This window comes from Lotus japonicus, chromosome 5, assembly GCF_012489685.1.
Source record: "Lotus japonicus ecotype B-129 chromosome 5, LjGifu_v1.2".
NCBI classification, from domain to species: domain Eukaryota; kingdom Viridiplantae; phylum Streptophyta; class Magnoliopsida; order Fabales; family Fabaceae; genus Lotus; species Lotus japonicus.
This window is the reverse complement of record NC_080045.1, coordinates 38,238,608-38,265,527: the sequence shown is the minus strand read 5'-3', so window position 1 is coordinate 38,265,527 and position 26,920 is coordinate 38,238,608. Positions and strand designations below refer to the sequence as shown.

The 26,920-nt window shown below is 37.7% G+C and overlaps 3 protein-coding genes across 3 annotated transcripts; all 3 read right to left on the bottom strand.

Moving 5' to 3' along the window:
- Nucleotides 1-14,197: 14,197 nt before the first annotated feature.
- Nucleotides 14,198-15,093, bottom strand: LOC130719516 (uncharacterized). Its single transcript, XM_057570138.1, has 2 exons — nucleotides 14,422-15,093; nucleotides 14,198-14,353 (listed from the first exon to the last, which is right to left on the bottom strand). Exons 1-2 carry the CDS (start codon nucleotides 15,091-15,093, stop codon nucleotides 14,198-14,200), a joined length of 828 nt encoding a protein of 275 aa, XP_057426121.1.
- Nucleotides 15,094-19,753: 4,660 nt separating this feature from the next.
- Nucleotides 19,754-20,982, bottom strand: LOC130719515 (uncharacterized). The gene is made up of 4 exons (XM_057570137.1): nucleotides 20,937-20,982; nucleotides 20,376-20,593; nucleotides 20,214-20,257; nucleotides 19,754-20,129 (listed from the first exon to the last, which is right to left on the bottom strand). The coding sequence occupies exons 1-4, from the start codon at nucleotides 20,980-20,982 to the stop codon at nucleotides 20,015-20,017; spliced, it is 423 nt and encodes a 140-aa protein (XP_057426120.1). The 3' UTR covers nucleotides 19,754-20,014.
- Nucleotides 20,983-22,323: 1,341 nt separating this feature from the next.
- On the bottom strand, nucleotides 22,324-24,829 carry LOC130721398 (prohibitin-1, mitochondrial-like). Its single transcript, XM_057572198.1, has 6 exons — nucleotides 24,688-24,829; nucleotides 24,385-24,558; nucleotides 24,192-24,308; nucleotides 23,779-23,949; nucleotides 23,373-23,585; nucleotides 22,324-22,884 (listed from the first exon to the last, which is right to left on the bottom strand). The coding sequence occupies exons 2-6, from the start codon at nucleotides 24,556-24,558 to the stop codon at nucleotides 22,690-22,692; spliced, it is 870 nt and encodes a 289-aa protein (XP_057428181.1). The 5' UTR covers nucleotides 24,688-24,829; the 3' UTR covers nucleotides 22,324-22,689.
- Between the last annotated feature and the right edge of the window lie 2,091 nt (nucleotides 24,830-26,920).

Genomic DNA, 26,920 nt, shown 5'->3' with positions numbered 1-26,920 from the left:
AAATTTTTAAGTGTTTGTTTTGAGTGAGAGATTCTTAAGTTTTGGGAGCGGAAGCTAGGATCTTGAAGCTTAGCATTTTTTAAAGCAATTAATTTTCTAAGGATACGAAGAGCGAGAATGCGTACGTGTCGGGCTAAAGAATGAAAGAAAACGAGCCAGTACGAGGAGCGATGACGTGATCGGATCAGAGTCGCAACTTTGGAAGGAAAGTGGCTAAGGTGAGGGCACTTCGCTTCGGCTATTTATATTATTGAATATATTCTATGTGATTGCTATGAGCTATTCGCTTAGGCTATTTATATTATTGAATATATGTTATATAATTGTTGTTAGAGGACTTTGATGCTTGCTATTTAATAATGGCTTGTTGTAATGATGTCTATACTTCTATTGTGAATTTGATTATCTGTTGACGGCATATTGTTTTTGTAACCGAAGGATTTTTCTGAGTGTCGGTTAGAGGAGATTCTAACGATACTTTTGATCTATTGAGGTTTTTGATTGAGAGGTTTTCTCAAAACGAGTTGCACAGGGTGCGGACTTTTATTTAACTTTCCAACGTATTTGAAAAAGAACAAACTTGGTCATGATTTACTTATAAACTTCATCTAATGGAAATAATTAAAGTGTACACATATTTTGTAAATTAAAAGAGGGTTTATTTGCAACACAAAACTTTTAAAGAATGAGAAAGATATTTTCAGAGGGGACTTCAATCAATCCATTTTAGAAAAGAAAATTTTAAAGGTGGATTTTTATTTGATGATTTTTGAGGAAAGAAAGATGAGACTCGACGACACGGTTACTTGGAGTGGAGTGACCTGTCGTAGTGTAAACTTCGGTCACTTGGAGCGGAGTGCAACCGTTGGTGATAAACCAGAATTGTGTCCTAGTTTGACTATTTTCTTAGCAGTAAACACGAACACTGGAGAAGGCGTTCTTGTTTGTTTGGCTAACCATTATTCATATCATGCATGCATACATTTCGTCAGGATGGTGGAGTGGCCATGTCTGTCTTCTGAGGACGATGGAGTGATCGTACCTTCAAATGTTGATAATGGAGAGGTTATCAACTATGTTGATACTGGAGTGGGTATCAACTATGTTGATACTGGAATGGGTATCAACTAAGTGGCATTCACTAGTCAGAGGTCGATACTGGAGTGGGTATCAGACCGACTAAGTGTTGTCCCGCCTACTGTAACACCCCGATTTCGGAGGCGTCACTTTAGTAACCAAAAAGAAAAGTAAAAGCAGAAAAAACGTGAATATTTTTTTTCGATCGACAATTGTTTTAAATAAATAAAGACTTGCCGAATCAAGGAAACATCGACAGAATATAAACAAGACTAATGTACAATATATAAACACTCCCCACAACTACGACATACAACGTCTCGAGTAATCCTCCAGTGACGGAAAAGTAGTGCCTAACGGCAATATGTACAACACAAAATATAGGATCAGTATCCTGATATACAGACCTCCAACACGAAAGTAGGTCAGCACAAAACAGTCCGAAGACCCCAAATCCGACCAACTCCCTGTGACTCCCGTCAAGAGAACCACACAAAAAGCTATAGGTCGGGGACCTACCCTGCCCCAAAATGAGAAAACTGATGATCAGAGCCACGACGCAACTCCTACCCTAATCCCGACTAGAGGAGTACTACACTCCACTCCCAACTACGCGTCACCATGATCGTCGTCTGAATCCGAATCCAAAACGATCACGTCAATGACAGCATCGGTCCTTGCAGCGGGTCCCACGGGTACTGTACCCGAACCCAATACAGCAGCAGCTGCGACGGTGGGTGAGCTGGACTCAGATGAAGCTCCTCTTACAGGCAACTCCTCTGAAGGGTCCTCCTCGTCCTCAGATGAAGGTGGCGGTACCACAACTCCAGGGCTACAGTGCACGCCCGGTGGTAGGTTGAAGCTAACCGTGTGGCGTCTCAAGACTCCTTGCGTCAGGTTCCCCATTCGGTCCACGTGGTCCTCCATTATTCGCCCCGTGTAGATGGCTCGGTGACCTGCGGGGTCGACCACCCAAGAGCCCGGGGTGTCTGTATCAAGCAACTCAAATCTGGTCCCCCCCCGTAGGGACGACCATCTCGAACCAGTCGGACATGGACATCATCTGACAAAAAGGGCATACATAGCCCCCCATACACAGGTAGCACGCGCAAGGGTCAACTCAAAGAATTACATAATAGTACATCCAATAGGTAAAGGTTAAATAGTAGCCACATAGGCTTAATTATGAATCACAACATTATAAATTGTATATCCTGCCAAATTAATAAATAACAGTGCAAGCAATTAACATGTCTCAAACAAGATAACAGGTAGCAAACACATCCAGCAACAAAATCAGCATTAATGGTGCATGAAATGCAAATGCTAAGGAACAAGATGCAATCCGGAGGGATGGGCACCAACGAGTCAGCCCTAGCACCAGCCACGGTGGGACCATTTCCGCTCGGGTGTCTCTTATACCAAACAAAGTGTAGTCAGATCAGCAGTAAACCCGCAGGCCTGCCATTTCCGTCTGCTACCAAGAATCACCGCAGTGTTCTTACATGGAAATCCGGGTCTTATGACCATTTATGGAATCCAACGAGGCCCGACATCCTGCCGTAAATTAACCTCAATGAGTGCATGAATGCAAGTGGTTAGCCAAACAACGTCTCCGACCTCACTCGTCACGTCGTCACGTGTTCTAGCTAACTAATTGTCTCTAAAAAGCATACCCTAAGGTAAATGTCGATTCTGCGACAAAAGACAATTAATCATAAAAAGTAACTTATGATGATTTCTCGAATCATCCGACTCATCTCCATCCGATGGTCAAAATCTTCTCAGCGAGCGAAAAGTACCAATGTACTTGGAAACTTATAGTTCCCGGACTTATCTTTTATATAGTCAAATAACAAATCAGCTCATCGAGCGAAAGAGTATAAACATACCCGAAAACTTATCAATTTCTCGGCTTATCCCTTAGATAACCCAAACAACAAATCAGCTCATCGAGCGAAAGAGTATTAACATACTCGGAAACTCATTCGTTTCCCCAAATCTTGGACTCGGCGACACTTCTCATTTTCCAAAAACTAATATTCATGTCCTAAGCTCTTAATTGAATTTGTGATCTTTAATTAAAGGTTTAGAGGTTGTTTAATGTCTTATGAATTTTCCTCGTAAAATGGTTTCCATTTAGTTTTATCTCAAGTCCTATAAGTTCCAAAAGATCCCATAATCCCAAATAATTCCCAGAGAAGGTCTCAATCCATCAAAACAATGTCAAGGGTCCGAACCTCGGTCCGTCCCATCGAACTTCCTCAAAATCTCACAATAAAAGTTGGCATAACAACCCGTTATCCTCACTCTGCCGAGTAACAGATATATGTGTACTTGCATATTCAAACAGTACAACCCAACAGTCATGGAACATATAACAGTACATTGAGGAATAACCATTTAGCACTTAGCATATAGGGCAAATATCACACATCCTAGGTTAACCAGGTAGCATTTAGCATGTGATTCAACTTCAACAGCAATCAAGCAATAAAAGATTATCAATTGTCAGTCGTAGCCTCAGAAAACGTTTTCCCAATCAAACACAGTCAAGTGCATAAATAGTAAATCAAGTCGAATTCGTTGACACCTAAATCATTATCTAGTATTAAGTGAGAAACCCTCACCGGTTGGTTTTCCAGCTTGCTCCTCCAAGTTTCCTTCACAATCCTCCTCTTGAGCTTCACAAAGTTCTTCAAACGAACCTTAGAATAAATTCACAGAAATCAAGCACAAAGAGTCAAAACTCAGCAAACAATACGCACTAGGGTTACACGAAACACTACAAACTCCTAAATACGACAATTTAACGCGTTAAGACAAGTTTTCAAAAAAACGAAATTCCCTCCCCCCTTGATGGAGCTCTCGGCCACTTTCCCTAATTAGGGGGGTCGATTTTTCTTCGATCAAACTTGGTTCCTAGGTTAACATTAGCCGTAGCTAAGACGATTCTAAGCTCAGAAAAATTTTCGGATCAAAAACTGTCGCAGGGGTATTTTGGTCATTATTTTCAGCTCAGAATTTCAAAACTGGATTTTCGAAAAACAAATTGGATGGGTACGTCCACAACGACGTTTATGAAAACTAATCCTACTAGCACGAAGCCAAGTCGTGAATTTTTAACGTAAAGAACGGAGCTTTGCCCAGAAATGGGTTTTTCCAACAGTAATTGATCCCGGCGGCATTTCGGCGACATTCGGCAAAATGTAATCCGCTAAACACGCTCAGGAGCATGCAGGGAATATGTTTAGACACTGAAATCAGCTTATTTGAACAGTTTTTCAAAAAGCTCAAAACTTTGAGCACAGAAAGACATAGAAGAAGTCGACAAAAACGACGATCAGAAGTTAGATATGGTAATCCTACCTCGAGGTCTTCGATTTGCAACGATCGGTGCAGCAAACGGGCAAGAAACGGTGAAAATCGGAATCCTCCTCCTCTCTTGGAAGCTCGCGGGTTCAATGGGGGAAATGTGTGAGTTTTTTGAATTTTTTTCATTTTGCCGCTATTTATAGGTTTCGGGAAATTTGGAAAAATGAAAATTTCGCGATTCCGATTTTTCCTGCGTAATCCTCGGAGAATTCTAAGATAGGTTCTGGCGACAGAATTCCAGAACTCAAAACAGGTTTCTTGGAATTTAATCAAACGATCAAAAGTCGGTGTAAATCGGTTTTACCCGAAAACTACTTTTTGCAGTTGACGTCGGATGAGAAAACTTTGTTCTGAAAAAAGATTCAGAACATCAAGAGAAATGGGTGAATGCGGGTGAAATCTTCATTTGAAGCTCCGAATATAAAAAGTCTTCATCGTCCGTAGATTTTAGGGTTTTGAACTATCAGGGTTTCAGTTTCGGCAAACTTCCGAGTATTGGAATTTGGCGTTCGTACATTCCAGAGTTTCGTATCGAAACGCTTGTTTAAGGACGATCAAGAGAAGTTCTAACATTTCTCTGAAGATTTTGGAATTAATTTCCATCGTGTCTAAAAATATAAATTATCTATTTACTAGCGTTCTTGACCTAGGTTTAATGCGGATATTAGTCGTGCTATAACTTTTATCGACGTTGATAGAATCCTTAGCTTTTTCCTGAACTTTCTCCTTCATAAATTTATTCCGTCCGAATAACACTTGTTCAGATTTTCCTTCATGTTACATCAAATAAATCGTGAAAAGAAATTTTATTCGGTTTATTCCAAACTTAAAACTTCGGGTCTCACACCTACCTCATGGAAAAGGCGTTTATATTCGGATAATTTGATGTGCCTATGTGGCATTGCATTTGCACGAGCATATAGACTAACCTTAGGGTTGTCGATTGAGCTTGATGATGAGGTGATATGTGCTATGAGTTTTGATATGCTTGAGATAAGCTAAATGTGATTTAATTTTTATGTGTGTGGGAGAGGTTTGTCATTGACAACCCTCGTATTTTACGTAAGCCACGTGATCGATAGATCTGCGTGAGTAAGCGTGAAATGTATAAGTATGTGATTATGTGTATATTGTGTGACCTACTATTATATATATACCTATATTCTGGAAGTTGACCCTCGCACGCCATTGTATGTATTGCTTGTGTTTGGGCGGCCGGCGACTGCCAGGTGATGGGCGGCAACATGTTCAAGCACCATGCTTCTGGGAAAGTTGTTGTGGCGCTGCTTATGAGGAGGATCCATGATGATCGGATGAAGTGTCATGTCTTTGCATTAGTTCGGTGAAGCGCACAGTAAGTCGTTCGTGGGATTGACTACATGTCTGCTGATGCCAGAACCCTGTTGCAGATCTTATGAGAGATTTATTGTTTGACCGTCGTGGAGAATCCCTCGGAGGAGGAATAGAGTCTTGTGTACGGCTTGAGCCTTTTGGGTAGAAAGCTTACCGTTGTTGGTTGAAGCTTGTAGGATGATCATAGGAGTTTGTATTCTTTTGGTTTTAGAGAAATGGTAGGTTCTGATGTTTTGCTATTTTGTGGTCTACCCATTATGGAGATCACAAGGAGCTTGTTGGGCATAAGAAGTCTTTTGATATTTCTCTTTAAAGACTCAATTGTACCCATACTTTTGGATATAAAGTTATATATTTTTGGGTAATTACTGTGCATTCGCTAGAGCATGTTTTGGAAAAAAAATACTTGGTTATTATTGACTTCGAAAGTTTAGTCAGCATATTTAGTTTTTGGAAAGGTTACTAAAGTGACCCTCGAGAAATCGGGGCATTACATTGTGGTATCAGAGCTTTGGTTGAGATTACCAGAGCTTGTTGGGGAATAGGTCTGTCGAGCTAAGCTGTGATATTGAGTTTATAAGACACCAATGAGGTGAAAGTTACTATGTTGCTTCCCTAGGGTTCGGGATATGTCCAGCATAGTTTGTCAGGTTTTGATCGGGAGCCTGAGTGTGAATGAATCCTTGAGATGGATTTTGGAGGAAACGTGCTAAGGTTAGAAAGTGAGATTTACTAAGTTGAATTGGAATCATAGGGTTAAGATTGACCTTGTGAGTTGAGAATCGTGTCCGAATGAGAGATTTTGTGGTTGTAGTTGTGACGATTAGAGTTGAATCTTTGAAGATTGAAGATCTGAGGATGAAATGTCAAGTTAAGTTCCTTGAGGTATAGTATAAGAGTGATCTTAAAGTAAATGAATTCTGAGTTGTTTAGAGTGTTAGGACTTGAGATAAGTCTGTAATTCGATTTGTAACTAAGTGGAAGATTAATTTATGGTTAGTATGAGGATAGCTTCAAAAAGGGAGATGACGTTAATGGATTGCTAGATTTTAAGATGATACTTTTGAGGAGTTGTTGATTGAATGATATCGGATTAGAGATTGTTGGCTAAAGAAGCCTTGTGATGAGTTTTGAATGGTATTAGCATGATGATAAATGGATGTATGTTTCATGGTTGGGTTGTTGATGTGAGAGTATGACGACAACTACGAGACCGATCATGTAGGCGTTTGAGCTAGGATTTGGATCATGGTGCCTAGAGCAACAACATGACCGTGATATCGAGGCTTAATTGAAGATGATTGCTAGAGATGTAAGTGTTAATTTTATCTTGTATGTCACCTTAAGGTGAATTTGTTGTGACATCTCCTAGGTTTTGGGACGCATGCTAACGCTACTAGTGAGTTGGAAGGAAACCAGAGGGGGATGGTACTCCCAAGCTTTCTCAGACTCCGAGTTTTTAGGGCGAAACTCCCTTTTAGGGGGGTAGTAATGTAAGACCAAGGTAAGATTAAGCGTTTAATTAATTAGATATTTATCGGCTTAAGAGCGATAAGCGCGATTAAGCTTAAGATGATATGTTCTTTGTACCCTGTGTGCTTTATATATAAATGAAGTATTATTAATATTATTAATATTTTCTCCCAAACTAGATAAAAAAGAAAGAAAGAAAACAAAGTAAAAAGAAAGAAAGAAAAAGATCACGTAAGGACCAATTCAATTTGTGGAAGAAGAATAGGAAATGATAAAAGAATAGTAAGAGACCAATTCAGTTTGTGAGGGAAGAATAGAAAATAAAAAGTAAAAGATAAGAAGAAGAATACTACGAAGTGTAAGAATAGATATATGTATATTTAACTTGTTAACACTTCTACACTTGATCACTTAATTTTTCTTAAAGTGATTTTAAACTATATCATATAGTTTCTCATAATTTTTGGTATAATAATATATCATCCTTATATTTTTCTCTTAACTCTATGAGTTAAATCCTACACTACTCAAATCAATATATATGTATTAAGAAAGGAAGGAACAATAGCTAGCCAGAAAACGTAACAAGGAAGATTGCATGGTAAGTGTTTAAGCTTGAGGTGGTTTAACCAGATTGCATGGTAAATGTTTAAAGCATGAGGTGGCTGAACCTGAGTGCATAGTAAGTGTGACAAGGATTGATACTTTTACGTGTAGGCATCGAATTTTTCATCTGGCAAAGCTAGGGGTCTAGTAAGCATGAGGTGGCCAATTAAAAAAATCAAAGACATTGCACTATAAAAGAGTTGGCAAGCCGCATATGATAATGTTAACCAATGGAAATGTAGAGAAGTTTTGGAAGTACAAAGAATAGTATTTTGAGTTATTAGTTTGTGGTGAAATTTTTTAAGTGTTTGTTTTGAGTGAGAGATTCTCAAGTTTTGGGAGCGGAAGCTAGGATCTTGAAGCTTAGCATTTTTGAAAGTAATTAATTTTCTAAGGATACGAAGAGCGAGAATGCGTACGTGTCGGGCTAATTAAGAATGAAAGAAAACGAGCCAGTACGAGGAGCGATGACGTGATCGGATCAGAGTCGCAACTTTGGAAGGAAAGTGGCTAAGGTGAGGGCACTTCGCTTCGGCTATTTATATTATTGAATATATTCTATGTGATTGCTATGAGCTATTCGCTTAGGCTATTTATATTATTGAATATATGTTATATAATTGTTGTTAGAGGACTTTGATGCTTGCTATTTAATAATGGCTTGTTGTAATGATGTCTATACTTCTATTGTGAATTTGATTATCTGTTGACGGCATATTGTTTTTGTAACCGAAGGATTTTTCTGAGTGTCGGTTAGAGGAGATTCTAACGATACTTTTGATCTATTGAGGTTTTTGATTGAGAGGTTTTCTCAAAACGAGTTGCACAGGGTGCGGACTTTTATTTAAGTTTCCAACGTATTTGAAAAAGAACAAACTTGGTCATGATTTACTTATAAACTTCATCTAATGGAAATAATTAAAGTGTACACATATTTTGTAAATTAAAAGAGGGTTTATTTGCAACACAAAACTTTTAAAGAATGAGAAAGATATTTTCAGAGGGGACTTCAATCAATCCATTTTAGAAAAGAAAATTTTAAAGGTGGACTTTTATTTGATGATTTTTGAGGAAAGAAAGATGAGACTCGACGACACGGTTACTTGGAGTGGAGTGACCTGTCGTAGTGTAAACTTCGGTCACTTGGAGCGGAGTGCAACCGTTGGTGATAAACCAGAATTGTGTCCTAGTTTGACTATTTTCTTAGCAGTAAACACGAACACTGGAGAAGGCGTTCTTGTTTGTTTGGCTAACCATTATTCATATCATGCATGCATACATTTCGTCAGGATGGTGGAGTGGCCATGTCTGTCTTCTGAGGACGATGGAGTGATCGTACCTTCAGATGTTGATAATGGAGAGGTTATCAACCATGTTGATACTGGAGTGGGTATCAACTATGTTGATACTGGAGTGGGTATCAACTAAGTGGCATTCACTAGTCAGAGGTCGATACTGGAGTGGGTATCAGACCGACTAAGTGTTGTCACGCCTACCTCAGGGAAAAGGCGTTTATATCCGGATAATTTGATGTGCCTATGTGGCATTGCATTTGCACGAGCATATAGACTAACCTTAGGGTTGTCGATTGAGCTTGATGATGAGGTGATATGTGCTATGAGTTTTGATATGCTTGAGATAAGCTAAATGTGATTTAATTGTTATGTGTGTGGGAGAGGTTTGTCATTGACAACCCTCATATTTTACGTAAGCCACGTGATCGATAGATCTGCGTGAGTAAGCGTGAAATGTATAAGTATGTGATTATGTGTATATTGTGTGACCTACTATTATATATATACCTATATTCTGGAAGTTGACCCTCGCACGCCATTGTATGTATTGCTTGTGTTTGGGCGGCCGGCGACTGCCAGGTGATGGGCGGCAACATGATCAAGCACCATGCTCCTGGGAAATTTGCTGTGACGCTGCTTATGAGGAGGATCCATGATGATCAGATGAAGTGTCATGTCTTTGCATTAGTTCGGTGAAGCGCACAGTAAGTCGTTCGTGGGATTGACTACATGTCTGCTGATGCCAGAACCCTGTTGCAGATCTTATGAGAGATTTATTGTTCGACCGTCGAGGAGAATCCCTCGGAGGAGGAATAGAGTCTTGTGTACGACTTGAGCCTTTCGGGTAGAAAGCTTACCGTTGTTGGTTGAAGCTTGTAGGATGATCATAGGAGTTTGTATTCTTTTGGTTTTAGAGAAATGGTAGGTTCTGATGTTTTGCTATTTTGTGGTCTACCCAGTATGGAGATCAAAAGGAGCTTGTTGGGCATAAGAAGTCTTTTGATATTTCTCTTTAAAGACTCAATTGTACCCATACTTTTAGATATAAAGTTATATATTACTGGGTAATTACTGTGCATTCGCTAGAGCATGTTTTGGAAAAAAAATACTTGGTTATTATTGACTTCGAAAGTTTAGTCAGCATATTTAGTTTTTGGAAAGGTTACTAAAGTGACCCTCGAGAAATCGGGACGTTACAGAGACAGTTATACTCATATCTGCAAATTTCTCAACTAGCTTTGACTTGTCAGAGTCAAGCTTATCATGAAATCTAACATGAATAGATTCCTCTATAGTCTCAGACTCTATATTATAGACTCTATAAGCTTTAGAACGTTCAGAATATCCTAATAAAAAGCATTTCAGAGCCTTTGCATCAAACTTACCTAACTTATCCTTAGTATTCAACATAAAGCAAACACAACCAAAAGAATGCAAATATGAAATGTTGGGCTTTCTATTCTTCCACAATTCATAAGGAGTCTTACCCATAATAGGTCTTATAGACATTCTATTATGAATGTAACATGTTGTGTTTACTGCCTCGGCCCAGAAGTGCTTTGCCATGTTAGTTTCTTGGATCATGGTTCTAGCCATCTCTTGTAGGGTCTGATTCTTCCTTTCCACAACTCTATTCTGCTGAGGAGTTCTGGGGCAGGAGAAATCATGTGATATACCATTAGCGTCAAAAAGATTATCAAAATCTTTATTCTCAAATTATCCACCATGATCATTTCTGACACTGACAATCTTGCAACCCTTCTCGTTTTGCACTTGAGCACAGAAGGTAGAGAACACAGAATGAGACTCATCCTTGCGTCTTAAGAATTTTACCCATGTCCAACGGCTATAATCATCAACAATGACTAACCCATATTTCTTGCCACCTAAAGACGCAGTTTTCACTGGTCCAAATAGGTCAATATGCAGAAGTTCTAACGGCCTTGAGGCGGAAATAATATTTTTAGCCTTGAAGGGTATTTTTGTAAACTTGCCTTTCTGACATGCTTCACAGAGAGCATCTCAAGAATACTTCAGATTTGGCAAGCCCCTGACAAGGTCAAGCTTGTTAAGCTGAGAAATCTTTCTCATGCTAACATGTCCTAATCGTCTATGCTACACCCATTGCTCTTCGTTAACAGAAAGAAGACACTTTACATTCTGAGTCTCCAGCTCAGATAATGTGATCTTATAGATATTGTGCCTCCTCTTGCTGTTAAACAGAACTGAGCCATCTTTTTGACTAATAGCCTTACAGGACTTTTGATTAAAAATGATGTCATAACCCTTGTCAGCTAGTTGGCTTATCGACAATAAATTATGCATCAAACCATCAACCAGAAAAACATTAATAATATAAGTGATATTACCAGTACCAATGGTTCAAGAACTAATGATTTTTCCTTTCTGATTGCCTCCAAAGCCAACTACACATCCAGGCTTAAGTTTTAGATGTTGGAACATACGCCTTTCTCCCGTCATGTGTCGCGAGCATCCACTGTCCAGATACCATGATTGATGTTTGAAATTCGTATTCACTTAGGATAGATGTGATACACAATGTTGCAACAATGTGTATGACAATAAAACAACAATCAGAGTTCCTTTTAACGTAACAAGTAAATCAAACAATCAAGTAAATGAACACATGAAGTTGTTAACCTAGTTCGGTCAACATCACCTACGTCTAGAGGGCTTCAGCCCGAGAAAGATAATCCACTATAATAGTCAAGCACGTACAAAAGGTTCACAAAGAACAATCTCAGTTCTAAACCTTTTCTACCTATTGCTACCAGTGGTTTAATACTTAAGTCTCCCCCTAAGTATGAGAACCCCCTTTCTCTTTCTCTCAATCACTGCTACCGTGATTTTACTTGTCAAAAACAATAACAAGTTTGATGAGACTAACTCTCAACTAAACACATCAACTTAGTACTTGCGATGGTAATGGAAGCACTAAGTTATTACAATACTCAAAACTGAAGGTATGAAAAACGGTAGAAAGGGGGGGGTTTGAATAACGTTTTCACTATAAAACTTCCACCTTAAAGATTTTGACAAATCTTTCGAGAACTTAAGTGCTAAAGATAAGACATAGAAAAGCACACAAGGATTTTATCCTGGTTCACTTGATAAATCACTCAAGCTACTCCAGTCCACCCGTTAAGGTGATTTCTTCCTTCTTAGAATGAAGGCAATCCACTAATCAGGTAAGAGTTACAACTGCACTTGAAACCTACAAGTGACTAACAATTACACTAACTTAGCTCACACTAAGATTCACTCTCTTAGTCTTCTCTAGGATCCGATCAGCCTTGATCTCCTAAAGGAACTAAACAAACTGTTTATCAAAGAATTGTTTACAAGAGATTTGCTTCTAAAAAGCTAATAGTAAACTCAATGAATTTCAGATGAAAGAAAGCTTAGAAGAATTTAAGTTTGTCTTGCGTGTATGTGAATGCTTCTAGCCGCTTCTTTCAGTCTTCAGCCTCTTTATATACTCCAAGGATTAGGGTTGAGCGTTGCATGGGAAATGCTACCGTTGGAGGGCAGTTCTGGAAAATCCAGCTTCTGCTGTGTCTGAGACTGTTAGGTAGGTCGTCAGGAAGGTACAGTTGCTTTTGTACTTGGATAGCGACTTGACCTTTAAACCTAGGAGACTTCTGATCAGGGGAATGCTTCATATTGGAACTTGTGAAGCCGGTTGATCAGAGTCAGAGGGAAAGCCCAGATCCTCTGACCATTGTTTCTTCTGATTCTGAACTCAGAGGGAAGAACATGGTCTTCAGAGTATCTTGCTTCTGGACAACAGAATTTCACTAATCAGCTTCTAGATCTTCAGAGTCTTCTACACCATCAGAATATCTGAGCCTTCAGTGTTTCTTGGTTATCAGACTTTCTGGATCTTCAGAACTTCTAGTGACTGAGTCCACATCAGAGTTTGTATAACTTCAGAACTTCTGAAGCTTTTCCACTGTTCATACTGAACATGGTGAATGCGAAAGCGTTGCTTGGGTCGCTCTTTATACACAGTGCTTCTGATTTGTGTGAGATTGAGTGAGGTCAGAGCCTGTAAATAGCACACTCAGAAAAACACGTTAGAGTACCACAATTGTTCATATCAAAAGGTTAACTTGTAATCATCAAAACATAGAGTTGTACTACTAGATCAAAACTTGATCTTACAAAAACAGGACTAAACCATAATATCTCAAAACTCTCATTATCAGAATCTGTGCACAGCTAGGGTTTACAAGTCTCTTTATAAAGACGTTCACTTGAGGCTTGGATCTTCAATGGGCTGAACGTCACAGAGTCCACAAAACCGCTTCTAGAAAGAATCTTCATGGAATCAAATCTTACCAAAATAAAGAAACAGAACCAAGTAAAACGGAATCCTATCTCAAGGTTGACTTGGTTCACATGCTACCAATCTTGTTGTTCCAAACAAGATTAAAACAAACAAATCTTCATAAGATGCTTAAGGCACAAAACGCACCGCATTGAACAAGTCTTCTAAACAAACAAACAAACAGCAACCAAACAAGCAACACTGTTCCACAGATTGAAACACACCAACAAGCACAACTAACACATGTTGCTCCAAAGGTTGGAACAATTGGTCGCACATCAGACACAAATGTTGTTCAACTACAGATTCATGAACTACCATATCTTTTGAGCAAAATGCAGCCAATCATAAGAACAACAGTCTCCCCCTTTGGCAAATTTTGGCTAAAACAATAACAAGCCAAGTCATGCTACCAAACACAGCCAAAGCACAATAGATAGCACACACAGACAACTTACTTCCTTGCAGCAGAAACAATCATACTTAAGCAGAAGCTGCCAAGTGAGAATAAAACATGAACAACATTTTGATCTGAACAGAACACTGAAACTTCACCACAACATACCAATATTCTCCCCCTTATTAGCAGAATTTGTCAAAGGGTGCACAGAGAGAACACTTGTCAAATTCAAAGTACAACCATATCGAATGAAGCAAATAAAACAAACTAAGAACTAGCAGCAGAATCATCATCAGAAGTAGCACCACCCACAGCTTGATCTCCTGCAACAGCATTGTCTTCATCAGTGTTCTTCCCCTTGGTCAGCTCCATGATGAGACAATCCACATGCTTCTTCCTCAATGTGCAGCTGGAGATAGTATCCTGAAGAGTTTTGAACACCTCCATAAGCTCATCAAGAATGGTTCCAGGAGCCTTCTGAGAAGAAGGACCTCCCCCTGAGTTATCTCAGCCAGGCCAGCAACATCAGGAACATGAGTACCATCTAGCAACCTGTGATCAACAGTAAGAGCACTAGCCTTCTTGTTAGGAAACTCATCAGCGGTGACAATCTGAGGTTGTTGACTCAAAATAATTTCACTGATTAAATAAGGAAAACCAATAGGGAGCTTGACAGCTAAGGTTTCAGCATGCTTCACGGTTTGATCAAAGACATAAGCTCCAAAATCAAATTTTGCCTTTGTACCAATCAGATAAATCAATTTGGCCAAACCAGAAGAAACATTTGAAGTGTGTTTGGTAGGGGCCCAATTTGCAGCACCAATGCGATTCAGAATAGCATACTTCACACTTAAATGAGCAGAAGACAACAAACCTTTAACAGGCCATTCCTTGACTTGATCAGCAGTGAGTTCAGTGGTAATTGCACTCAGAGAAATCTCTTCATCAACAATTTCAGCAAGACTTCTTCCCAAAAAGGTATTAATAACACTTGGAGAAAAGTTTACACACTTACCTCTCACAAAGACCTTTCTGAAATCTGGACTTCCAGACACATTGCAGCTGGTAGTGACATTGACAATGAATTCCTTCACCAACTTATCATAACACCTGGTGATTCCAGTGACAGTTTTCAGCAATCCCACTTCCTCAATCCATTCCATAATGTCTTGACCATTCAGAGTATCATCAATCAACTCCCTTTCTTGAGCAATCCTCCGTTGGAAGACAAACTTCCACTAACCTACACTTTCTTCAAAATGAAAAGAAATGTTATCCAGGGGAGCAGCAGGAACATTTTCTAGAATTCTCTTTCCAATCTTGCGTTTTCTAGCAGTAGTGCCAGTGCCTGGCATATCCAATACCATAGTTGGAGCCTCATCAACATCAACATTAACATCATGAGTCTTTCTCTTGACATTCTTCAGGACAGGGGTGTCATCATCAATCACAATCACCTTCTTGTTCTTCTTTTTCTCACTTGAATCCAAAGCTGACTTTTTCCCAGAAGAACGAGTAGAGTATTTCCTTACAACCTGCAGCTTCTGTCTTTTGAGTTTAGCAGTAGCAGAGGTTCTTATGGTGTTGATTAGCAAATCCTCGGTCTCTATTTCTTCACCCTTGTCTTCCTCGACTATCTCATCTACGACAACTGAATTAGCAAGTTCAGGAACAATTACTTCTTCAGCGACACCAAGATTTGAGTGGAATGTGATGCGCCAATTGCATGTGATTTCTCCAGAGGAGCTGATGACATCTCTTCTTGGTTTTCAGGTTCCTTTTCGAGACCAGCATCCACATCTTGGCTTGAAGCATTTTCACTCGGTGGTGGGACAATCGGGTCAACATTTGCATGAGAGGTTGTCTTGATAGGATTTTCCAGCACCTCTGAGGCGATTAGAGTAGAAAAATAATCTTCAACCCCATCCTCATTTTGACTGACCGCAACTTCGGAAATCACGTCAGGATTTTGCTTAGAACCTTCAGCCATAGGATTCTTCTTTGTCTTGGAAGAAGCAGACTTTGATCTTGCCTTCTTCTTCTACTTCTTGCTTCCGTTAGAGGAAGTGTAATGATGAACCGAGGCATCTCCCTCAGCACTTTCAACCACAGGAACAGGAGCACTGGGTTGAGAAACCCTTGGGGATTTTGGGTTCAGACCCATTACCTTTACACCAAAAACATTCGTCTCAGGAGTGATCTTCTTGTTGGATTCTTGACTCATGTTGAAGAATGCACAAACACTGAATAACAATTTGAAACAAATGTGAAATGCGGTTTTGAGAGGTTTCTGTTCTCAAAGTAAGTTGTAGAGGTAGTTATAGAAAAGGTTATCAAGAGTGAGTGGAAATTCCTGATTAAGCGTGCCTCAGAAGTAATGACAAAATAGTCGTTGGCACAACAAAATCCCTTTAACTGCTACAATTCCTCAAATAAGCAAATGCCCAATAATCCTCTCAATTTTTCAGATTGTGTAGCATCCAGAGCTTTTGTGAAAATGTCTACTAACTGCTTCTCTATTGATACATGCTCTAAGTTCACAGTACCATCCTCAACTAGTTCTCTAATGAAGTGATGACGAATGTCGATATGTTTTGTTCTGCTATGCTGGATGGTATTCTTTGATATGTTCATAGCACTTAGATTGTCACAGAATAATGTTCAGCATCTGTTCCTTCCATATCAACTGAGTGCAACTGCTTCCAGCAGCTATGTACTCAGCTTCTGCCGTAGATAATGAGACACAATTTTGCTTTTTACTAAACCAGGAAATTAGATTGTTCCCAAGAAAGAAGCACCCTCCTGATGTGCTCTTCCTATCATCAGCACTTCCAGCCCAATCTGCATCACAATAGCCAACTAACACGGAGTTTGTGTTGTGAGAATATAAAATGCCATAATCACTTGTACCATTGATGTACTTAATGATCCTTTTTACTTGAATGAGATGACTTGTCTTTGGTTCAGCTTGGTACCTAGCACATACTCCAATTGCAAAAGTGATATCTGGTCTGCTAGTAGTAAGATATAAAAGGCTTCCAATCATGCTCCTATATAGACTTGGATCCACATCAGTACCTTTCTCATCCTTTGTAAGCTTGATGTGAGTTGCAGCATGTGTTCTTTTGTGTCCAGCCTTTTCAAGACCAAATTTCTTGACAATGCCCTTAACATATTTGCTTTGAGAGATGAATAAGGTGTCTTCCATATGTTTTACTTGTAGCCCCATAGAGTAAGTTAATTCCCCTACAAGACTCATTTCAAACTCAGATTTCATCTGCTCAACAAATTGTTCCACCATCTGGTTCGACATTCCCCCAAACACGATGTCATCAACATAAATTTGAGCTACCATAAGATCTCTTCCATTCTTCTTGACAAACAAGGTCTTGTCAATACCACCCTTGCTATATCCATTGTTGACCAAGAATTCAGTTAATCTCTCATACCAAGCTCTAGGAGCCTGTTTTAAGCCATACAAAGCATTTTTCAACTTATAGACATTGGACTGGGCGGGTAGTGCGAGCCTATTAACCCGCTCAATAAGTGTAGAGTCTTATAGATAAGGGCATGGGTCCCAGCTTAAAGACGTGGGCCCGGACTCACTTTGTCTTATGTATATTCAAGGGTGTATGTATTTGTCTTATTCTACATTGGGATTTTGGCCTTGTGTGTAAGGCCCAAATCCATGAATGTATAAGGACTACTCCCACTATAAAAGGGGTGTCCTCACCTTGTACTAGACACCTTTTTTATCATTAATGAGATAATTTCCTTATTCATACATCACTCACATTCTTTTAGCTCTGCTAGGGTTTATTAAGGGTACCTTTTATCCTCTTTAGACCTTAGACAAGAACAGACATGATCGGGGAAGCTAGGATGACCAAACCCCTTAGGTTGTTCTACATAGACTACTTCATTTAAATAGTCATTTAGAAAAGCACTCTTGACATTCATCTGATATAACCTGAATTTCAGCAAGCAAGCCACTCCTAGTAGTAATTTGATTGATTCAAGACGAGCCACGGGAGAAAAAGTTTCATCAAAGTCTATGCCTTCTATCTGAGAGTATCCCTGAGCAACTAGGCGAGATTTGTTCCTTGTTACATTCCTACTTTCATCGGACTTATTCCTGAATATCCACTTTGTTCCCACAACATTTGCATCATCAGGTCTAGGAACCAACTCTCATTCTTCATTTCTCTTGAACTGTCCCAGTTCCTCTTGCATAGATTGAATCCAGAATTCATCAGTCAAAGCTTCTTTGATATTTTTTGGTTCTATTTTGGATATGAAACAAGCATTAGAAATCAGATCTCTGGACCTTGTAGTAATACCATCGTTCAGATCACCAATGATATTTTCTTTTGGGTGTATCTTCTGGACTCTGATAGAGGGTCCTTTAGCAGCTGAAGGAGATTGAACAACATTGTTTTCCTGTTCATCTGAAGATTGGATGGCTGGATCATCTGGTTCGGCATTAGTACTTTGATACGGTATTTCATCTTCATCGTGCACCTGTTATGTTCTCTCATCAGATGTATCATCAACAACCGCATTAATGGATTCCATCATGACTTTAGTGCGAACATTGTAAACTCTATAAGCTCTGTTGTTCCTAGAGTAACCCAGAAATATTTGCTGTGTTCATTTTAGGATCCATTTTTTTCAGAGTAACCCATAAATTAATTGATTCCATCATGACTTTAGGATCCATTTTTCTCATGTGTTCTCGATCAGACAGGATATAACATTTGCTGCCAAAAACATGAAAATACTTCACTGTGTGCTTTTTTCCTTTCCAAAGTTCATATTGAGTAATTGTATCTCCTTGGCGAATGGTGACACGATTGTGGATGTAACAGGCAGTGTTCATGGCCTCGGCCCAAAAGTGATCTGGTAGTTTTTAACATGCAACATAACTCTTGTTGATTCTTGTAAGTTCTATTTTTTCTTTCAACCACACTATTTTGTTGAGGAGTGATATGAGCTGAAAATTCATGGTTGATTCCTTCAGAGGAGCAGAACTCAGAGAATTGACCATTTTCAAATTCTTTTCCATGATCACTTCTTATTTTAACAATGCCACTCCTTTTTTCCCTTTGAACACGAAGACATAACTCTTTGAAGACCTCAAATGTGTCTGACTTTTCCTTGAGAAATTCTACCCATGTAAAACTTGAAAAATCATCTACACAAACAAAAATGTATTTTTTTCCTCCTAAGCTTTCCACTTTAATTGGTCCCATCAAATCCATGTAAAGTAATTCAAGGACTCTTGATGTAGTCAGATGATACAGCTTCTGGTGAGACATTTTGACTTGCTTCCCAATCTGACATTCACCACACACTCTCCCTTCTTGGATTTTCAACTTCGGTATTCCTCTAATGGCTTCCTCAGAAATAATTCTTTTCATGCTCTTAAGATTCAGATGGCCTAATTTTTTGTGCCAGATTCTAACTTCATCTTCTTTAGACCTCAAACATCGAGCAGACAAAGAAGTAGTTTGAGAAGTTCACTTGTAGCAGTTGTCATTTGATCTAGCTCCCCTCGTTAGCACATCCTTGTTGCTGTTTTTGACAACGCAACCAGATTTTCTGAAAACCACCTTCAATCTTGGTCACAAAGTTGACTTATGCTGATCAAGTTTGCAGTCAACCCTTCAACTAGTAGAAAATCATCCAGACTTGGTGATCCTCAGGGGCAGTTTATGATTGCCACAATTCATTTCTAAAAAATAGAAGTTCATCCAAACATGGGTTAACTCAATTTAGTTGCCTCAACCTTGTCACGAATGACGAATTAATTATCACAAAAGCTTAAATTATTTGACTAAACCTCATGCATGGTTTTATATTATCTAACATGACAAAATCATATTCTGAACAACAATAACCAATTCACACTCACTTTGCATAAGTAATTGCGTTGTGACACAATGCTAAACTCTTAACCATGGCCAAGTCTCGTCCCCGGGGATTCGAATACCGTTGTTGGCAGACCCTTTTTCAAATCAGAATTCAAAATCAAAAGATGAAACAGAAACACATAACAGGGGTGGTTATCTGTAGAAGACAAAATTACTTGTTGTCAAAGAAATCTCCAAAATCATCGATCACAACCGCTGCAGGCAATGTATCGAGCAGATGGAAGGCAGCAAAGTACTTCCTAATATCCTCATCATCATTCACATACCTAAAGACAATCAACAAATTTTCATAAGAGATAAAATAGGAAGAACACAATTGTATGATAAAAGGACCAGTTTAAGGGTGATACTTCATTTGTATGCAGTGGAAGACATCAGAAGATGGGTCAATACCCTGAAATTCAGAGAAGGAAAAAAATGGTTTTATTTTTTAGAAATTGAATAGGAAATGTGAGTGAGTATGTAAGAGAGATAGAGGGTACTTGAGAAAGAAAAGGGGTTTGGAATCCAACCTTTGGCGGTTGCAGATGAAGAGGACATTTGGGTTGGAAGAGTAGTTGGAGTGAAGTGCTGCTGCTGCTACATTGAATGCATATTGGAAGAGCAGTGAAGTTTTCCCAGAAGAAGGAGGGCCAGAAAGAAGAAGCAGATTGGAGTGTTGTTGAAGCAGGTTCAGGTGGCTGCTTCCGCTCAAGAAGAATGTCTCCACCATCACTTTCACTCTGCTCTTCTTCTCACACTACCAATTGTATTAGATTTTTAATTTTTAAAGTTTCATTGCTCAAATAAGGTAATTACAACAATTATGCCGATCACAACGGTTAAAAGTGAATGTTTGAACTCTTATAGGTTGAAAAGTTTGATCCCCGAGCCACACTCTTACAAGACATTTAACCTTCATTAAACTTTACTCAATACTGTGAGCGCAATTTAAGAAAAAACAACTAATTTACAGGCTTGTAAATTTTGAGCTAGCACTTTTTAATGATAATCGTGTCCTTATACCTTTTTATGTCTCCCGCAAAAAAAATTATGCCTCTTTCAAAATAGAGATTGTAATCGTGTCCTTATACCTTTCCGAACATATGTAAACATATGATTTCTAATCGATTGTATCATTTTTTGTTCAACTCCTATTGAAATAAGTCCAGCTGCACTTTATAAGGCCTTGGGCTCTCAAACTACAACAGCTAGCTTTTGTGGTGTGGTTCTCCCAAGTTTCTTATCAATAGGATATTTTACACCGTTCATAAAATAATTAGGAGAAATTTGAATAAGATAAACATGTTGGGTCCAGGTGGGCCAGCATCCTGCCTGCAGGTAGCATTCGAAACGGGGCGCTGTCTGCTACGCTATAAGAAATAACGTTGCGCCCTCACTAACACCAATTGGTTTTGGCGTAGTGGTAAGCGCGTGATCCTACAAGTGGTATCAGAGCCAGGTCCCGTGTTCGAATCCCACGGAAGGCATGTTGTGCAGCTAGTTTGGCTGGCAGGTGCTGGGGGGGGGGATTGTTGGGTCCAGGTGGGCCAACATCCTGCCTGCAGGTAGCATTCGAAACGGGGCGTTGTCTGCTACGCTATAAGAAATAACGTTGCGCCCTCACTAACATCAATTGGTTTTGGCGTAGTGGTAAGCGCGTGATCCTACAAAACAATGTTTCGCAACTTGTGATTACACTCTCTTTTACAACTTACATCATTATGAAGGGTGCATCTAATATGCACAAAAATTATTGTGTAACTTTACACAACTAAGGGCTAAGCAGGTACCAAGTATTTTCTATTTTTAAAAAAATCAAATATTATTTTCTTTTTATTTTCTGAAAAATAATTTTTTTTACCACCTCTCTCTTCTCCACCTCCTCTCTATAGATCTGGGCGATGATACCATCCAGATCTTCTTCATTCCCTCACATTTTCCATGATTTTGTGTCCACAGCAACCTCATAGGTTCTTTCATGTACGAGAATCTATAAGACCTCGTTCCTTCTTGTGTTTGTTCAAACTCCTTGTAGCTATGGTGGTAGCTTTTGAGTGAGAGTGAGTGATTTTGATTGTTTCCCTTTCTAGGTCTCAAAAGAAAAACTTGGTTGGTGAGGGAAAGTTGTTAAAGATGGAAACTTTAAGCAACGAGGATGAAAATTTACAGAAGAAAAGAGATGGGTATCGTTCTCCTCGTTCTGCTGCAAAGGGAGCTATGACGGAGGGAGGAGAGAAGAAGAAGGAGCATAAGGTAATTGGGGTTTGCGGTGGCAGTGGGCGTGGGTTGCAGAGAGAGAGAGAGTTTTTTGAGTTTCTTTTTTAAAATTGGGAAATATTATTGAGTATTTTGAAATTAAAATAAAAAACCGATAAACCTGCCACAGCAGGTTACACACCCCTTGTGTAAGGTTACACAAAGAATTTTTTGTGCATATTAGATTTTCCCCATTATGAATGAAAATGTGAAAGAAAAGGGAAACCATGCAATAAGACGTAAAATAAGAAACAAGATAGGTAGATAAATAGTATACAAGTTGTCTAGATAAAGTATGAAAAATCAATACTGTGTTTAATTAAATAAATTATTTCAATAGGGTGGATAGCACCAAATAACTGAAGGCATGCAACTTATGTCTCGTGGCAATTAGACTCAATATGCGCCATGGCGAAATTCCAGCAAACTGCCATGGCTGATAGTCTGTCACCCACCATGGTCCGCCATTTGCAACACTGATAACAATGGATAATGACTATCAGTTCGTCCACATTTCAGTTCACAAAGCTGAATCTCATATTTCAACAGTTAAAAGGATGAAGTTTTCAAGTGAATTCAGCTTCACAACTATCTCTTCCCAATAGGTTCCAACTTTAACCCCTGAAGATTCAATAGGAGATCATTCGAATTCAAGTAAACCTTGTTGGCAGAATTTGATATTGTTTGAGCAATTTCCCTAGCAGCTTCAATTCTCCTTAAGGTGATAAATGCAGGATTATTAGCAATTGCTTGACCAATCAACTGGGCACTCTTAGCTTCACCCTGTTTGCCAAAAAGTAATAAAAAAGAAGGAATATATCAATAATGATGAGTTGTAAAAGCAGCCATCTATATTGTTTTGTTACTTTTGTAGAAAAAAGTACTATAGCGTCATGCTTAAAGAAATTTAATTTCCTTTCTGGATAGCTTATCCATACATTACTATTTACTTGTTACAGACAGGACATGACAATTCAAAAGAAAAAAAGCTGAGGGGAGAGGGAGGAAGCTGGAGTAGAAGATTCGTTCATAATTCTATAGTGTTGGTGAAGTTCAACCACAGTTATAATTAACAGTCATGGTGTACCACTCAAGCAGGACAATCAGCAAATACCTTAAAAATGATTATTCCTTTCACTTTCTTTGATTATTTTATTTTGTACGGTTCAGTAGCAATTCCAATTCCAAAACCATTGAAGCACGGCAAGCAACTTCTATAGATATTAAGTACCATCATATTTCATAAATATAGGGGTGGGAGAGTATTTTACCTGAGCTCTAATGACAGCACTTCTTTTGTCTTGTTCAGCTTTTTCTACAACAAATTTAGCTCTCTCAGCTTCTTGAGCAGCAACCTGCTTGGCTTCAATTGCAGCTGTAAATTCCCTCCCAAACGTCAAACTTGTGATTGAAACATCATCCAAAGCAATACTAAATTGGGAGGCCCTTTCAGTCAATATCTTCCTTATTTCTCGACTAACATTCTGTACAATAGCACATTTAACAAATAATCAGTCTCAACCATAAGGTTGTAATTTACTTGTAAATATCTATCCAGAAGTGAATCTACTTGATTTGAAAAGGTACAAATTCCAACTAAGGAATAAAGAGGCATAGTTAAAATTAATCCAGTTACTAATTGAACAAAGATAGCAGAGGGTCTTTGTAAATACTAACCTCTCTCTGGGTAATGAGCTGACTGGCATTATACTGTGCAACAACAGCTTTGAGAGTTTCATGTATAATAGAAGGTAGGACCCTTTCATTATAATTCTCACCCAGAGTACGGTAAACGGTAGGCAATTGGTCTGGTAGAGGACGGGTAAGGACCCTAAGTCCAATTTTCACCTAGCAAAACAAAAGATCTATGATCAATGGAAAATGTAGTGAAGCCACCGTGGTCTATGCTGCATCGAATAAAAATAAAAAGTCAAGAGAAGTGTCCATAGTAAAGCTTTTTCCATGATCCTAATAACAAAAGTATTAACAATTCCACCATAAACCTAGAATATCATAGTCGTAGAATGTAATAGTTCAAATTAAAGGGATCTTAGCAAATATGTATGAACAACTTGAGAGTTGAGATTCACCATTTGGAGATCACGGCTTCCTGAAGTACTCTCGACCAAATGAGGTCGTGCACGAACATCATAAATGACAGGCCTCTCAAACCAAGGAATCATGATATGTGTTCCTTCAGGATAGACCTGCATATAAGATATTGATATTATGCAACAAGGTTACTACTCTAATCTATTAAACAGTGATGGGAAATTGAATAACCTTATCTTTGACACCAATAATACGGTTGAAGACAATGGCACGATGACCACCCTCAACATTGTACAAGCTGTTAGTAGCCCCATACACAACAAGCCCACCGATAATGCTGACTTTAAGCAAAGCAGCGACTCCACCGCCAGGAACCTTTGGGACATTCACGTTGTTGAAATTCATCTGTCGTCAACATCATGAAATGGTGGACTAAATAAATAAATCAGATTAATCATCAAATCGCACAGGTAACATGCATAAAACTAGTTGCAGGAACAAGAAGAAGAAGAAGAGGAAATTGAGGTAGCGAACCTTGGTTGCAGTGAAGGGATGGAAAGAGGGTTCAACCCGATGTAGGGTTTTAGAGCTCACACGGCTTCCTTTATTTTTTGTGATTCAAGATTAAAAGAAACGGGCTCAAGCCCAACCCTTACTAGGGATGTTACAGCAGCCCACACTTTAATGGGAAAAGCAACACAGTCCAAACCAAATGCTTGGAAACAAAGGAAAAAGAAAAACACATTACAATCAGTAAAGCAAAGAGTCAAAGACTAACATAGGACCAACTACCAGTGAAGGAAAGGACTAGTCATCTGTTGTGTGAATAGGGATCCTCATTCAATTAAAGCTGCAGAGATTCCCTTATTTATTTCTTTTTAATAATTAATGTTTTTTTATTAGAAGAAAATATATAATTTTTAAATAATTTTAATATTTTTTTTGTTGAGACTTGAGATTACAATAAAAGTATTTAATAGTTCTTAAATTATTTTCTAAATAAATATTTTTGATGCAAAATAATTTAAAAATGATAATATGTTAAAAAAAATTGGCACAATCTATATATATATGAAAATAAGGTTTTCTTCTAGAAAACCTATGCCACATGTCCCCTCCTAACTAATTCATTTTCCCTCCAAAACAAAAAACTCATTTCCACTTTTTTTTGCCACATTAATTGCTATGTTCAATAATACCTATGACTACATACACACTAAATTAATAATTTTGAAAAAAAGTTTATAAAAATAGAAACGTAAAAAAAAATTGAAACCGATGACTTCAGTTATTTTATTTTTTGTTACACTTAGAAGTAAAAAAAAAAATTTAAGAATAAAACATCAGTATTACTTTTTTTTTTTGAAAATAACATCGGTATTACTTATTACTTATGAAAACTATCAAGGTCAGGATATTGGTTATTTTTCTAAAAAAAGGATATTAGTTCAAAATCATATTATTTTCATCTCCTCCAAATTTTTGAAAAAATGATAACAACATGAACATCTCTAACTGTATTTCATTTCATCCATTATAAAAAATTCCTTATTATTAGATTTAAAATATTCGAAAATAATCAATTCTAATTAAAAGTAAATTTTATTTTCAATTTTTATTTTTTATTTTCGCTTATATTCTTTTTTAAGATGCATCGAGTATCAAAAAAAGATTATATTACAAAGTTGAAAATATGATTCATAAAAATAAATGGAATCCCTTTTATTTTAATTAATAATATAGTAAATACTTATAATAAATATTTTAATTATTTCAAATAAAAATAAATATTGGACCGATCCCTGGAGGGTGTAATTTATCTTTTCGATGTACCAAAAAAATTGGATTTTTTATTTTTATTTTTCTAAAATACTTTTTACTTATTTTTCGTTGATATCGTGGTTAAAATTATTTTAAAATATAAATTAAATTATTTAATAAATTCGAATTTCCTTGATTATAGTAATTGTTTAAAATCTAATTGATATATTTTTTTTATAGGTAAAAGTTAGTTGTTAGTAAATTAGTACAAATTTATACTAATTATAAAATGAGTTTGATGAGCAAATGAATATTTCAAAATCAAATAAATATTGGTTTTTTTTTTTAATTTTCAGCATCATTTTTGTTTTGAATTTATCGAAAATTTTCCAATAGAATAAATATTTCATATTTATATTTATTCTACTCATCTTTACTAAAATTTTATTTATTGTAATTGAAATTAATGACTTTAATCATTTCCTTAAATTAAAGAATATAATTAATTATCTTTTTGAAATTCAAATTTTAAAAACATTGATGCTCAAGAATTTATGATTTTTTGAACAATAATATAATTTGTAATAAATAACGAAAAACTTAATTAGATTAGAGAAGGTTAATAAATATAATTCCTTATTTTCATTGGCAACAATTTAAGCACCATTTCCTGCGTACCTCCTTGACAATAAGGCAAGGACTTTCATTTTCCTCCATTTTTTTTTCATCATATACTTCTTCCCCCCATCTTTGGAATTTCTTATGAAAAAAACTCATCTTTTTTTCCTCCATGCGTCTACTCCATGGTAAGTATTTTCAACATTTTTCCATATTTCCCATACTCCTCTTTCCTCCCTTTCATTTTTCTATTTCTCATTTCATTATTCGATTTCATACTAAGGAACTTTCACCTTCAATTTTTCTTTCATCTGGAACAACTCTATAGAAAAATAATTTGTCAATCATGTGTAAGGTAATGATTTTTATCTTAATCCAAAAATAATTA